Source organism: Xyrauchen texanus, chromosome 41, assembly GCF_025860055.1.
Source record: "Xyrauchen texanus isolate HMW12.3.18 chromosome 41, RBS_HiC_50CHRs, whole genome shotgun sequence".
Taxonomy (NCBI): Eukaryota; Metazoa; Chordata; class Actinopteri; order Cypriniformes; family Catostomidae; genus Xyrauchen; species Xyrauchen texanus.
In genome coordinates this window covers 8,794,273-8,811,060 of record NC_068316.1, presented here as the reverse complement: position 1 = coordinate 8,811,060, position 16,788 = coordinate 8,794,273, and the positions used below count along the sequence as shown (strand labels likewise).

The following is a 16,788-nucleotide window of genomic DNA, read 5'->3' as shown; positions in this document are numbered from 1 at the left end:
TACAATGGCTTACATTGTATTAATACAATGCTGGTTTATCAATCTGTACTATCAGTGCAGGTCAGTAGTTTGAAATGAGACATTACTTCTGGTCCGTAGACCTTGATTGATAACTATACCTCTAATAATATTTGCATTGCTAAATATCATTGCTATTCTGTAAGCAATAAATGGGTAAAAAAAAAGCATGTTGCTTTAATACAAACAGTATGTACACTATACCATGTATATTTGCTTATCTACGGTATTGACCGTAGTTGATACGATATTGATGCACGTGCGCATCTCCTTTCCTCATTGTCTGCATGTCAGACTCGTCAACTTGCCCCACACACACACATGCAGCAGAGAAAATATCAGAGAGAATTGAGGTCGAGGGGGTCTGACATAAGTGAGTGTGTGTGTGAGTTAAAGCAGTGTGTCTCAGGTCACAGGTCTATTCGGACTGGGTTGCGGACAGCAGGGAAAGAACAATTCCATGGTTCTCCCATTGAAGATATTTCGGCGGCCGCCCAAGTGATAGCCTATTTAGGACTGCAGAGGCAGATTTAATGATAATCTCGCAATCAGCTAAAGGCTTCTCATCTGCACTTTTGGCCCACCATTGGCTCAGAGCTTTGCCTGTGACATGTCCCCCCCGCATTGTTGGTCCACTTTTACACCTGTGACATTACTTGACATTACCTCTCTGTTACATTCTATGAAACCATCATTATGTCCTATGGATGTTGTTCCTACTGTGCTATTTGTACAAGTTTTTGACTACAATGGCCCCTGTATTGTTGAGATGCTTAACTCCTCACTCTTAAATGGTGTTGTTCCTGCTTTTTTTAAACATGCGGTTGTTAAGCCTGTACTTAAAAAAACGAATCTGGATCCGCTACAACCGGAAAACTATAGACCAATTTCGAAGCTTCCTTTCATGTCAAAAATTCTAGAAAAAGTTGTAGCTGAAAAACTCACCCTTTTCCTAGAGAATAATGAGTTATTTGACAAATTCCAGTCTGGTTTTCGCAAAAAACATTCCACAGAAACGGCGTTACTTAAAGTTTCAAGTGATATTATGAAGTCAGCTGACTCTAAAAAATATACAGTGTTGATCTTATTGGACCTCTCAGCAGCTTTTGACACAATTGATCATAATGTTATGTTAAATAGACTTCGTGATTTGGTTGGCATGTCGGGATCAGTTTTAAAATGGTTTTCATCCTACCTGTCAGGTAGAAGCTTTAGTGTGAATTTGAATCAGATTGTGTCTGAAACTGCAGAGTTGTCGTGTGGGGTACCGCAGGGTTCTGTCTTGGGTCCTATTTTGTTCCTCTTGTATATATTTCCTCTTGGTAAGGTTATTAGTCAGTTTAGCGACATATCTTATCACTTGCATGCGGATGATATCCAACTGTATTGCTCCTTTAAGGAAACTGAGTTGTTTAAATTGTCCTTCTAGTATTAAAAAGTGGTTATGTGAGAACTTTTTGCTTCTCAAGTCTGACAAAACAGAAACACTAATTATCGCCCCTGAAAGTAAAATCCCAAAGATAATACAACATATTGGCAACTTAGGCCCGTCTGTCCATCCGAGCCTCAGGAGCTTAGGTGTTGTCTTTGAGTCAGCTATGTCCTTGGAGCTTCATTCGAAACAATTAGTTAGAAACTGCTTTTTTCAATTGAGGAACATTTCAAAATTAAGATCATCTGTGACTAAAGGTGAGTTAGAGATGATTATTCATGCATTCATCTCCTCCCGTTTAGACTATTGTAACAGTCTTTTTACGTGTTTGAGTAAGAAGGAGCTTCATCGCCTCCAGGTTGTTCAGAACTCTGCTGCAAGGCTTTTAACCCGCGTTAAGAGAAGAGAACACATCACACCTGTTTTAGCTTCACTTCACTGGTTACCAGTCCAGTATAGAATTCATTTTAAAATTCTAGTTCTTACTTTTAGAGCCTTGCATGGCCAAGTCCCTACCTACATCACTGACCTGATACAGCCGCACACTCCTACCCGGAGTCTCAGGTCTTTAGATCAGATGCTATTAGTTGTTCCCCGTACCCATTTTAAAACTAGAGGGGACCAGTCATTCCAGGCAGTCGCTCCCAGGCTGTGGAATGCTTTGCCTCTTGTTTTACGTTAGCATAAACTCAGTTGATTATTTTAAAAAACAACTGAAGACTTTGCTCTTCAAGCAGGCTTTTGGTTAGTCGAGGGTTTTTTTTATGGTTGTTTGTAGTGTTTGTTGTTTGTATTTTGGGGAATGTATTTAATTTGTTTTTGTATTACATTTTACTGTGAAGCACTTTGTGATGTTTATCTGTGAAAAGTGCTATATAAATACATTTTACTTACTTACTTACTTACTTTTGCACGAGTGTAACTGAACCAGCTCATGCTAATGATCTGCTCTTCTCTCTGTCGTGCGCGTGCAACAACCAGCTTCCCTCGATATTGCGGAGCACAGACCTCAAAACTGATGTGACCAATTTCAATTCTAGTGAGACCTTTCTAGTTTAAAGTGTTACGGAGGAAGTCAACGCTGACATGCCAAACAGCACTGAGGAGGAAAAGAGCAACACTGTGTTATATGCTCATTATTTTATTACTATACATCATCACTTTTACAAAATTGTTTCACAATTTTACATGAGTAAAAGTAAGTGTTATATGATTCATATGAAATAATCTAAAGGTAGAATTTATTATACCTAATTTTATATCAACAGTGGCAGTTGTAGTTGAAGTTTCAAGTTTAAATAATAAAAAAAAAACATTTGTTCAACCAACAAGCATCCTTTAAGCATCATTGTAACTGATAATAATAATTGTGTAATACCATACACCATAATACCATGAAACCCTGATATTTTATTAAACGGTTATCAAACCGTGAAAATGTCATACCGTTGCAACCCTAATATGTATACACATGACTGTATTCATGACTACTATTCATAGTTAATAGACAGTTGAATACACACAAACACACACACACACACACACACACACACACACACACACTAAAGCCAGACGTTCACTTATAACACATTAACAACAAAACTAAGTGGAATAAAATTCCTTGTTATTTTTTTATTATGAAATAATGCTAAAATGTTGCTTTGACATCTGCTGTAATTCCATGTATTTCCATATGTCTTATCAGTCCTCTACTGAAGAGTTTGACTCAAACGAGTCAATACAAAAACTGTTTCTGACTGCATTTTAGTCGAGTGCTTAAAACCCTTATGAAAGTTTTATTGCAGAACTCGTTAAAAGGCCTTGAGAGAACATCTTTTATAAACCACACAGCTTTGAGCTTCACTGTAACTGACGGAATCCAAAAGTATGTTCTCGGGGGTGAGCTGAAACAGAAAAAGATCAAATTGTAAAGCAAATATATCTGTTATTGCTTTAGAAATTATACCTCCAGCATAAAGCCTCGCAATGGCACATTTCCATAGATCAAACGGCTCGGAGTGGCTTCAAGCACGATTCAGCTTTTGTGTTTCTCTGCTAAGCACCAACTACCTATACTATATATTAGGGTTGTGCCGACGGACGATATCATCGTCCATCGTGATGGCTGACCAACATCACGATGTAGAGCCACCATCGTGATGCCACGCCCCCTTTTGCGAGTCTTGCTAGTGTGACTCACTAATCCTAGTCTCTTCTATAGTTAACCTAAAAACTTTGCAGGGATTGCTCTGTAAATTAAATTGAGAATATAACTATTTTAAATATTGTAGTATATGCCAGAGACGTGACGTGTTAGTCTGTGAAAATACCGTGTCAGGCAGGCTACACAAATATTGATCTTGACATTGTTAGCTTCTTGTCTTTTTTTTACATGTCTTACACTGTACATTTAGATTAAATTAATTAATTATTAGTAGTTGTAGTGTCTCAGAAAATCTTGCTCATTGTCACATAGGCCTGCTCTTGTATACACTGAAGCGGCAGTTTAAGATAAACCCAGACCAGCGAACGTCAAATAACTTTTGTCTGATTAATACTTTTAAAGAAAAATTTCCTTGGCCATAAATCCATAATGTCAAATCAAATGAAAGAAACAAGGTGAATATGAATAACACACATTTATTAAAACATAGAAGAACAACAAGAAAACGGGAACAACACTCAGACCGAAACTTGGCATTAACATTTCACTTATAATTAGCAGCACAATTAACTTCAGCACAGGCTACAAAATAAATTATGTTATTGAAATATTGTAAATGGTCATATGAACTACACAAATGAACGTTTAAAAAATAATATGCAAAATCGAATAGCAACGGATGGCGAAAAATGCGTAAAGAAGTCTAATATCTTTCACCATAGACCATGTTTAAATTTCGATGTTTCTGGCCAGAAATACCAACATATTCACTTTATCTGGTTTTAATAAGCTGCGGATTGGAGTAACTACACTACCCGCTGTGCTGAAGACCCGCTCTGATGGAGTACTGGTAGCACATATGCACAGATATTTCCGTGCTAATCTTGCCATGAACGGAAACCTTTTGTCGTTCGTGTTCCACCAAGTCAGCGGGTCCTGTTCCCCATCAATGGCCATTTCCTGCAGGTACATGGTCATTTCTGCCTCTACCTTTTGTTCATCAGTGAGTAAAATAACGAAATTATAGTTTTTAAGTGGAAAATAGTATTTATGTAAAGAGATATATTATTATATAAAAAAAAAAAATCCTACTGATAAAGCGCCGACGAGTCATTAGTTGGGTTAGTAAAATAACGAAATTATAATTTTTCATATAATTTTCAAAAATTCATCGTCCATCGCGATGTTTTACTGTCAACATCGTCAACTGCCAATTTAGGGGACATCGCCCAAACCTACTATATATAAAATATCAGCTCTTTGCAGCTCACTTTGAAGCGAACCTGCAGTGTGGATATGATGTGTAAATAGGACACTAAGGTGGCATGTCAGTTTGCATGAAATGTTTGATGTTTGCAGATCTCCACACATGACCCTCAGCGGTTATATAAGCATTAGATGCGCTCTGAACAGCCCTGAAAAAAGCCCCTTCTCTGACTGAGCTGACCACAGAAAGGAACTCAGCACACCAACACACACCTGCCTTTCATCTCCAAAAACTTTTGGGAGGATCGTAGGCCGCTTCTAATGCAAATGTTCTGATTTTCCAGGATAATTCAGGGCAAGATTTTTGCAAAATTATATAACTTCGTTCCTTACACGCAGTTCCGAGGTGAAGTGCCCACTGAGTGGTAATTAAATTATTTTATTTTTTTTTACGGTTAATGCTCTATTGAGATTTGAATCCACAAAACCTACTTCTCTATCCTGAACCTTAAAAGTAAACCTACTAAAACAAAACACAACATAAGCTAGGGTCCAACAAAGCTGGTCTTTTCAGCAGGGCTATGACACTTTCAGCTCACGTGTCGACTTCACTCTTCTGGGACTCGTACTCCAGTATTTTGCATCGCAAGAGCACCAATCTATAAGTTACTTATTAGCTACTGTGCAGTTTGATCATGTTCAAACAAGATTGTAAATTAGGTTGGTAATAAGATGTTATTAGATTTGAGAAACACACATTATTGTGGGAACAGTGCGAAAAGTACATTTGGAAAAATCTGCAGTTTACTCTTGATTCATGTGAAAAGGAATAAAAGTCATTGTTGTTTTACTGTTCCTAGTGAATATTTATAGTGAATACAAGGAAAGTGCCATGATACATACAACGAGCCAAATAAAAATCATATAGTGGCATGATTCTATGAGACTAGGTTGTGAAATTCCATTATGTATACTTCCCAAAGTCAAATCCAGTTCCAGAAGCAAAACCAGTTGAGAACCACTGCCCTTGAGAAAATTATATAAACAATGTTTAAGCCAATTACAGTAACCTAGTCTAGCTAGGATGTAACCACAGATTCAGTATTATGAGGGACAAAATGTAATAATTTTCAATAAACCCCCCAAAAATAAAACCATAAATCACATCAGTCCATTACTAATATGAATACTCCTATGCCTACGGTGGTTGCAGCACCAGTCAAATCTTGAAACCCGGTTCACAGCAACCTTTGGCCTCAACCTCGCACTGACTTAAGACATCTTAAAAGTCTCTTCGTCTCAAGAGGATGTTGGCTCTTTAAGTTTGGTGTACCTCTACACATACATACTTTGTCTTTAAAAACACACACCCCATCCCCCTCTATCATGGGGCCTCAGGAGTCCACCACAGGAAGCATGAGTAAGTTCATAACTCAACCTTCAGGGAACGCCACGTAGTAAAGCGGTCGCAGTTAGGAAAGAGGGAGTGTGAATGCTTTCCAGCAGTTTACAGCTTTCTGCTCGAGGGCATGTGACTGTGTGACTTGCGTTAGAGTACTGACAGACAGCAGAACTGATGGACAGAATGACAAACAGACAGAGAGAGGTCACAGTGATAGTTTTTCAATTACATTTATTTGTAGACTTTACCATTTAACTCTTCTACACACATACATGCTCACAGAAGTATGTATATGCACATTTATGGAAATGTGCATAATTAATAAGCATGACTAATAATGTGCAAACACACACACCCACACACACTAGGCGGTATAGGAAGCTTGCATAACAGGACATAAATAGCCTACAGTGGCATGTTATATGCTAATATAATTTTCTATTTTAAAATGTACACATCCAGATTTTCTAGCCTCAAATTTAGAGAATTTGGGTTTTGGGTTTAGGTTAAAGTTTTAGGTTAGGGAGTTTTCACATAAAAACCTCCATCTAATATTCACCTTAAAAACGTTGTCTGACTATAACACAATTACATTTGCTTTTGGAACCCCCCGCTGCACATTTCACTAGAAACTGTTGCCATACGCATAATAAGGCGTGTAATTTTCATGAGACCAGACTGGTAAAAAAAAAAAAAAAACATGCCGTCATTATCCTAACAAGATTTTTACTTCAAGCATTAAACATGATGTATTTATATATAAATTTATATATATATATATATATATATATATATATATATATATATATATATATATATATCACACTCACCTAAAGGATTATTAGGAACACCTGTTCAATTTCTCATTAATGCAATTATCTAATCAACCAATCACATGGCAGTTGCTTCAATGCATTTAGGGGTGTGGTCCTGGTCAAGACAATCTCCTGAACTCCAAACTGAATGTCAGAATGGGAAAGAAAGGTGATTTAAGCAATTTTGAGCGTGGCATGGTTGTTGGTGCCAGACGGGCCGGTCTGAGTATTTCACAATCTGCTCAGTTACGGGTATTTTCACGCACAACCATTTCTAGGGTTTACAAAGAATGGTGTGAAGAGGATTTCTCTCCCGCACAATCCTCCGCAGTCGGCCTTTATCCCTCTCGGAGGCTTGATTAGCCTGATAAGGGACCGGGTGTGTAGAATTAAGACCCGGCCCCGGCCTCCGCCCTGCCACAGTTCTGTTATGTTGGGATTTAGAGAAGTTCCTGTCATGGTGGATATTTTTTGGAGGTTACCATTTTGAAGTAGATCGAAGCTAATGCTTAGGTCGAGGATGGGTGATTTTCAACACTGAACAATATGTGTATATTGCTTTTGTCATGAAGCAAAGCCTGAAGGATCATCAACATAGAGATTGTTCGAGGATCAGTAGACCCTCAACAGCATCATCCTTGTCATACTGAACAAAAAGATATTTATAATGTGCTAATGTGTATTGTTGCTAGCTAGCAGCAAGCTGTTAAATTGAGTGGAGTAATTTGGACAGATTGAGATTAAGCTAATTCCATTGGGTTTATGCAACACAAAACGTTTAAGTACAGCCAACATTTTCATTTCATATTAAGAAAACTAATTTTCATTATGTGGAACCGATATCCATAGTTGAATTACGTAAAACCAACAAAAACATTTTCAGTGTATAGAATATCGCCAAAAGAGTGAAACATTTTGAGTAATCATTTTGTAGCCATTTTGCCCAGCATTAGTTGCCAGCCTTCAGAGCTGTTTCTCGGTATCCTATTCTGTCTGGGTACATAATTTTTCAAAGTGTTACAATAGTGTAACTGTAAATTTGGGAAACGTTCAATTGATAGCATTTGCCACTCTCAGGCACAGATCTGTGAAAGCATGGAGATCAAGAATCCATTTAATTTCTAAAGGCCCTTGAGAACAAACAGAGCACTAGACACACACACTTACTTCTTTGAATATGGTTTGTGTGGTGTGTTCTCTCATTCTGAGGGCCCTAACACTTCACATCATCACACACTCTTACTAATAGCACATGTCAGATGCTACAGTTCCTCTCAAAGAGCTCTGACACAGATCTTAGCGCTGTACACTTCAGGCCTATTCTGCTTCTAACACTCAATTTAACAATGATTGCTGGGAACTATCACTCAACATTATGTGATTTATGGTCTATTGTTATTGTCTGTTTTATGGCTTTCTGTTTGCAGTGTGCATTTATGGCCACAGAAGTCTGTAGAGTACACAGATCACCCAAGCTCTGTTCCAAAACCTAAGCACTATTTATATCTGATATTAACATATGTCTTAAGGGATCCAATCACAGGTGGTCAACTGAGACACATTCCGGGATTAGCGTTTGGGTCAATGACGTGGCGTTCTTTTTTTTTCTGGATTTATTCATACATTCAAAATGCAATTCACACAAAACATCTTGAATAATACTTGAATAAACCTCTTCTATGATAAACATGTTTTCAATAACTGAGTTTAAAGTAATTGTAATATTTTTCTGGGGCTTACATAAAAAAAAAACATCTGGAAACAGTAAAAAAAAACAATTACAAGCTGAAATTCTTGAATAAAATAATTATTTCTTCAATTTTTTGTTGTAAAATATTATTAATATATGAATAACTATTGTCCACCAAAGTCAGGTATTGTAACTGACATGTATTGCCACTTAATTGTCAAAAATATATTTTGACTATATATATGTGTGTGTGTGTGTGTGTGTGTGTGTGTGTGTGTGTGCGTGTGTGTGTATGTGCCTTAAGCCACAAACATACTAATACATTTTTGGTTGATTTAGCATTGATTTAGTCCAGGCAGCTCACTAGGCTTCGGAAGAGAGCTCCAATGTGTAGCCAGGACCCGAATAGCACCCCCAAACACACACCACATCACCCTTCCGACAACCACTCAGCATCCTTTCCTGAAAAACCGTGTCACTTGATACTCGATAAACCCCACATCCACTCAGGAACTTGAGGGCACTTCCCCCCTAGGATAATTTGTGTGTGTCTGTATGTATGTGTTTGTATGTGTGTGTGTGTGTATGTGTGTATGTGTGTGTGTGTGTGTGTGTGTGTGTGTGTGTGTGTGTGTGTGTGTGTGTGTGGCGTGTATTTATCACTTTGTGGGTACCAAATGTCCCCATAAGGATAGTAAAACCCCAAATTTTTGACCTTGTGGGGACATTTTGTCGGTCCCCATGAGGAAAACAGCTTATAAATCATACTAAATTATGTTTTTTGAAAATGTAAAAATGCAGAATGTTTTCTGTGAGGGTTAGGTTTAGTGGTAGGGTTAGGTTTAGGGGATAGAATATAAAGTTTGTACAGTATAAAAACCATTATGTCTATGGAAAGTCCCCATAAAACATGGAAACACAACATGTGTGTGTGTGTGTGTGTGTGTGTATGTGTGTGTGTGTGTGTGTGTGTGTGTGTGTGTGTGTGAGCGTGTATTTATCACTTTGTGGGGACCAAATGTCCCCATAAGGATAGTAAAACCCGAAATTTTTGACCTTGTGGGGACATTTTGTCGGTCCCCATGAGGAAAACAGCTTATAAATCATACTAAATTATGTTTTTTGAAAAGGTAAAAATGCAGAAAGTTTTCTGTGAGGGTTAGGTTTAGGGGTAGGGTTAGGTTTAGGGGATAGAATATAAAGTTTGTACAGTATAAAAACCATTATGTCTATGGAAAGTCCCCATAAAACATGGAAACACAACAGTGTGTGTGTGTGTGTGTGTGTGTGTGTGTGTGTGTGTGTGTGTGTGTGTGTGTTGTTGTTGTTGTTCATCTGCATATTTATAGGCTCAACTACGCATTCAATGTCCATGTAATAACAAAAAGTTGGAAACTCAAGGTGAGATATTGAGAGAGGAAGAGACAAATAAAGAGCAACAGAGAAAGAGAGACCAGCAATTGATGATTGTCTTTCTCCTCGGTAGCAGTGATATATTTAACTATGGTAATCCAATAGCAGGACATATGATCTCTACTATTCTCTCCCTCATTCTCACTCTCCCTCCTCTCTGGCCTCCTATGCGTGAGTATCTAAGCCTGTGTTTGCCTGGTCGTCTGGTCTTCATCACTCTCATTTCACTCCTCCAGGGCCCATAGGCATTTGAAACATGTACAAACTTACATCACTGATAATACTGATATCAACCTTAATAACACTGACAACTGATGTTTACAGGACAGAAAGACAAAAAGTTCCTATTCTCCAGAAACCATGTGATGACATTTCAACAGCATTTCTTAAGAAACAAGTGACTTGAACACAACTCAAGGTTCCCTGTACCATGGTCATCTGCATCCATTTGTTCCAATTTGCAAAGTCAGCATGTCACACTGTGCATGAAAAGGCAGAAGCAGATATTTAATCCTTTATATTTCAACAGAAATTTCAAATGTGAACAAATTTCCATTGGTTTGTCATCTCAGAATATAACAAAAGTGCTGATGACGATGATCACACGACTGAAATCAATCCAATCATGGGATGTGACACATCATATGACCTCTTGGTTTCTTCTTAGTAAATTGAGGGCATAAGCGAAAACAATTAAGAAATGTTTGCAAGATTTAGTCTGCTAAATTAAGGCAGAAATTAGTCTTCACAGTCTGAGAAAAGGTTTCATTCCTCGATCTTCTACAAATAAACATTTTATCTTATTTTTTTACAAACAACATTTGTGAAACAACATTCAGAACCCACTTGACTTCCCTTCTGAAATGCATTTCCGAGTAGAACAGGATATTAAACAAGGGAAAAAATATCAGATTGTGAAATGTGGTCTCTATATGGCCTCTAATTCTATATGTGGATGGAGGGAAGGGGTTGAAAAATTAGAGGCCATGGCTACTTCAACTGTAAATGATAGTAATTTCAAAGGAATAGCTAATTATTACATTTTCATGAAAGCTTACAAGACAAAATTGTTATCTTTGTAAACATGCACTAGATGGGCATCTTTGACCGTTTTAATGCATTTCAGGCAATGTGCACATCATTGCAGAATGATACTATAAGTTTGTGCGTCTTGTTGCACCGTGCTTTGGACTATGCAAAGTATATATGTCATGTGGATGAATGCAAAACTGTAAGTAACCAATTCCATTCAAAAGTCCTGCTGTGATTGAGATGAACAGTTTAATATATTCGTAGTCAATGTGTTAGATGTGCATTATGTGTAATCCCTGAAATTTTGTTTTATAATGTTGTGGAGCTTGTTCGTTCTCTTCCGACTGAGATTCAAATATATATGGCTGTATTCGAGGGGCTGTGCAATGTTAGCAAATCATAACAGTGGGTGTTTACATTTAATTTTAAAAGAGACACTGAGGCCAAAACCTGACAAGGTGTAAAATTATTAGATAATACTAAATTATGACTGTTTTGGTGCAAATCATATTTTTTTACTAACATTATCAGAGGACCTCCGAGAAGATAATAAAATTCAATAAAATGTTTTTATTTAAATTAAGAGTATGTCATGACCCCTTTAAGGTTTAATTTTTCAAGTCACAAGACAAAATGTATTCTTGCTACATTAAACTTCCCATTAAAACAGCTGCCGGAAAATCTTTGCTGTCCTTGTGATAAAATAAGTGTTAGCAGAGTTGCCCTCAGCGAGTGTGCACTTATCAGGATGAATGAGACATGTTTTTTCAGCCATGTGGAAAAAACTGATGATGTCTTCTCTGTGCATTCAACAGAATATCGTGTGTATTCTCATGTGTTAATGTGTGTGTGTCCATGTGTATGTGAATGCTTTTCCCCCTCTGTGCTTTTTGAACGCATACACAGAGACTAGAGAATCAGCAGATGTGTGTGTACAGGATGCAGCTGTGGACAATATCATGTGAAATGAGCGCAATATGTATCGGACAGTGATAAAAATGGTCAAACTGCAAATAGTATTTAATGTAAGGCAAGGGTGAAGTGTTTATGAAGCCCTGTCATGCAAAAAGTGTCCAATGACACATTAGCACTAACTTCAGCTTTACAAAAATCTTCCAAGAAGATTGTTTAGTTTAACAGTAAAGCCACGTCTATTTTTAAAGCATTTCATGGTAAGTGAAGAGGAGATATACCTCATATCAAATGATTGACAGCTCATTTGATTGGTCGATTCTGGCAAACATTAGCACTCACAGCAGGGGTCGTACTTTATAGTGCACTTTCCAAATGAATGCAACATAGCTTACATGGTGTCCCGATTAATTAATCGCGATTAATCGCATATATAAATATTTGCTGAGAAAGCCCCTCATATAACAATAACTCAATATATAAGGATTATACATGCTGATATCAATATATAATTATCTTTAAAAATGATGTGTATATATATATAAATTTCACTGAAATTTCACTTACTGCCCTCTGGAGTAAACAGGTGGTACTACAAGCTTGCATTTCTCAGGAATCTTCCTTATTATGGTCAGTGAGCATTGCGATTAATTGCTGACATTTTTTTAACGCGTTATTTTTTTGTAAAATGAATCGCACTGAATTAAAGTGTTAAATCGGCAGCCCTAATATATACATATATATATATATATATATATATATATATATATATATATATATATATATATATATATATATATATACTTTGGGAAATTAGTAATGTTACTTGAATTGATTATATTTTAGTGCGTTTCTATTTTTATACTGTGGAAGGCTTTGTTCAGTAAAATGTTAATAAAGCATTATGTTGTTACATATTATTGTGCTTTATTTCCTAAAAAGGAAAAAAATGCATTTTGACAAGTAAATAATTATATATATATATATATATATATATATATATATATATTAAAATTGTAACACAACTTTGCGATTAACCGTGATAAACTATGAAAGATGATGCAATATATATATATATATATATATATATATATATATATAACCACCATTTTGGGGGGTTGACCTGGCTTGAAAAACACCACTTTGATTTAGTTTTCAAAACAAGATGTGAGAACCAATGAAGTTCCAAATGTAATACATTTTTTACATGTATACGTATTGTTATCTCATAACAAATACTGGATTAAATTAAAAGTGTTAATTCCTTCCTTTTCCATCATATCATATCCTCCTACAAATGATTGGGTGTTTGACATCTTTACCTCCCTGGGGAGGAATATTACAGAATCTTTAGCTGTAACACAGCAACACATAAAACTGATTTAATGTCTGTCTTTCACATTTCACAGCAGGTGAGACAGCACAGACAGGTCTCTGAGTTTGCATTAGGAAACCCATTGGGGTTTAAGGGCTCTTGACAATACTGATCCATATGGTTTCATGCAGTCCTGGGACAAAAATATTTGCTTTAGGTTAACAGGTCACTATGCTCACTAATACCTACTTGTAAATTAAAAGCAAATGCTTTTCTGTAAACAAAATAAATTATTTTGATGATCCTAACACTCCAGGAAGTCCTGTAAGTGTCTTAGTAGTTTAATTCTGGTGAAATGCTCCTCGGGCGACTGTTCTAAATGCATATTATAAGCGAACCGAACCATCTACATCCGAGATGTTGTTCGTGAGTAGCGCTCGCATGTGAAAATAACTGCGAGCTCCGAGGGCTGAATATAGATGCAACTGCCTTACCAGCCATCTGAACGTTATGTTTGTGTGTGTCAACAGAGCAGCGCCATTCACTAATGTGCTGCGCAGCATACTGCCTGTGTATATTTACTTATTAAACACAGCCTTTTGCGATTCACATACCTATCGCTTGGCTTCAAGTGGCTTTGAATAAAATGTACGAGTCATATGGACTACTTTAATGGTACTTTTATGGCTCTTTTTTGTCAGTTTGGGAGTTTGACAGTAACAAACATGACTAACACACAGTATCTGATTTGAATCGGCTCATTGGACCGATACACGATTTCTCTAAAAACGTCAATATCTGAGCCGATACCGATCCAGGTATCGGATAAGTGCATCCCTATAGCATATCCAGACAATCATGCCACATCCTCACAGAGAGAGGCCACACCCATGCTGCTCTTCACTGATCTTTAATAAAACATCCTGAAGATTGGATTAAATTACCCGCAGGATAGGATGCAGACACAAAGAATTTATTACAGCAGACAGCCCAAAAAGAGTCCATCCTCTCAGAACTTAACCAACCAAGACACAGCATGAATGTCATATTCATTGATACGCACCCCTTTTTTGAGCACAAACCATGAAAATGACATACCTGAACTTAAACAGTTGCATTTACGGGACCCTTTGGAGTATGGACACAGTTGGAGTATCTTTTGAAAGAAGACACTTTGGGCTTTATTTCCCAGAATTAATATATGTTGTTATTTTTTAAAGTTAGAGAAGCTGAAGTTTATAGTAATGGAAATATTTTGTGCTGAACATGTTTTAATAATCTAAAAAAAAACAATAATAAAAGTACCAAGACAGCACAGAAATACAATGTTCTCAAAGCCACAAGTCTAAAGAAGTTATGTTTCAAATTTGAAGATGATCTAACAAAAAATGAGGTTCCTGCAAGCTTTTTTCTGTGTAAAATCGCTGGTGGGTGTACAGAGTAAAATTAAGGCTCCGCCTTTCAAGACAACACAAAATCTGACTGCACTGCTTGGAAATTATGAATAACATTTTTAAAAAATAGACTTTGTAGACAGGCTTGTTTTGTTTATGAGACTCTAATATATCAGAAAATATAGAGTTACATTTATAGACGGTAAATTATATATTAAATGTAAGCAGAGTGACGTCACTACAGCATCAACAGGTTGATGTGAGGATACATAAACACAGGCCTGCTTTCTTTTACCACATCTAAGAGTGAGGCTGAAGTTGATGTTCACACCATAAAACAAAATGGGAGAATGAAATGTATCTCATTTTTAAGAATGCTTGGAATTAGAACAGGTAAATATGTAAACTGATTATGGGATATTTGCAAGCTGTGAGAGAAAAATTATACATGTATCTTACCTTTCCAAAGTCCCGTACATCAAATAAATCAAAAGCCTCAAACAGTTCACTTTTCTTCATGCTGAATATTTCTGAGCAGACTTGCAAAAATGTCCTGATGTTCTTCAAGCAGAGAAACTAGAAAGAAATAAGAGAAATAGAATGTGAATCTTTTTCAAATGTATGATTGGATATGTTCCGGGTTAAATACAAGTTAAGCATTTGCGGCATTATGTTTATTAACACAAAAATAAGTATGACTCCTTCATTGATTATTTAAATAAAACAAAAATTATAAAATAAAAACGCAAAAATGCGGTTACAGTAAGGCCCATACAATGGAAGTAAATGGAACCAGTCCAAAATGTTAAAGTACACACTGTTTCAAAAGTATAACCACAAGATGTTATACCATTCATAAACGTCCGACTGCAATATCTAGATCACATGCTATCTTCATCATCATCATCATAATTAGTAAAGCCTCCAGTGCCTGTCATCATCTTTTAAAGAATAGATAAAAAATAAATTTGAACATTTTTAGTTGGTCTTGATTTACTTATTCCTACTTTCTATGAGTTTTAACATTTGCATTTGCCAGTATTTCTCCCACACCCATACTTTTGAACTGTTCTTAACAAAACATTTATAAAAAGTATCAAAATTAGATCAATTATTCATTACACTTTTCCTCTAAGAACTTCATAATATTTTCAATTGGGGCCTGGGTAGCTCAGTGGTAAAAGACGCTGGCTACCACCAAGTAGTTCGCTACTTGTAATACTAGTAACTAGTATTACTTGTAATACTTATTATTCTTATTATTAGTATTAGTATTAGTAGTAATACTTGTAGTACTAGTAAGCACCTGGAGTTCGCTAGTTCAAATCCCAGGGTGTGCTGAGTGACTCCAGCCAGGTCTCCTAAGCAACCAAATTGGCCTGGTTGATAGGGAGGGTAGAGTCACATGGGGTAACCTCCTCATGGTCGCTATAATTTGGTTCGTTCTCAGTGGGGCGTGTGGTGAGTTTCTGTATTCATTTTATGCAGTACTTGCTCTGAATTATGGCTAATGATTTTAACAAGCAGCAAAAAGGGCGGCACTTATGCACAGATAAGACAAGCAAATGCTCAGTGAGCAAATTTATTTGACTGTTTACACTTGTTTGGATTCTTTAGGACTCCCTTGGGGGCTGAGCAACTGAAGGAAACCAGACAGAAATAGAGAAGATGTGGAAAATCAAGGGAAATGAAGGCAAACAGAAGCATGGTTGAATGCATGATGGTTTTAGTGCTTTTTTTTTGCGTTAAAGCCAGGAGCAGAGGATAAATGCTGACTGGAGGCTAAAATGCTAAAATGCCATCACTGGCAGATCCGTGGTGATTTGCCCTTCACAGGCCACTGCACACGGTTAACAGAACACTGTACACCACAAGAGTGAACTAATGGTGCAATGTGTGAGAATCTCTGATAGTCGCCACTAAACAGACTGTTATCTGCCACCTTACAAGTGCTACTACAAACAAGATCATGTATGAACACATGGGAATGTTTGG

At 36.8% G+C, this 16,788-nt stretch overlaps 1 protein-coding gene across 1 annotated transcript in view; it reads right to left on the bottom strand.

Annotated features, from left to right (window-relative positions):
- The window catches only part of LOC127634342 (guanine nucleotide exchange factor VAV3-like), a 107,093-nt gene that overhangs the window by 76,138 nt on the left and 14,167 nt on the right, over positions 1 to 16,788 (bottom strand). Inside the window, exon 2 of the mRNA XM_052113854.1 lies at positions 15,253 to 15,369. Within this exon, the coding sequence (XP_051969814.1) occupies positions 15,253 to 15,369 (117 nt within the window). The remainder of the gene's footprint in view (positions 1 to 15,252; positions 15,370 to 16,788) is intronic.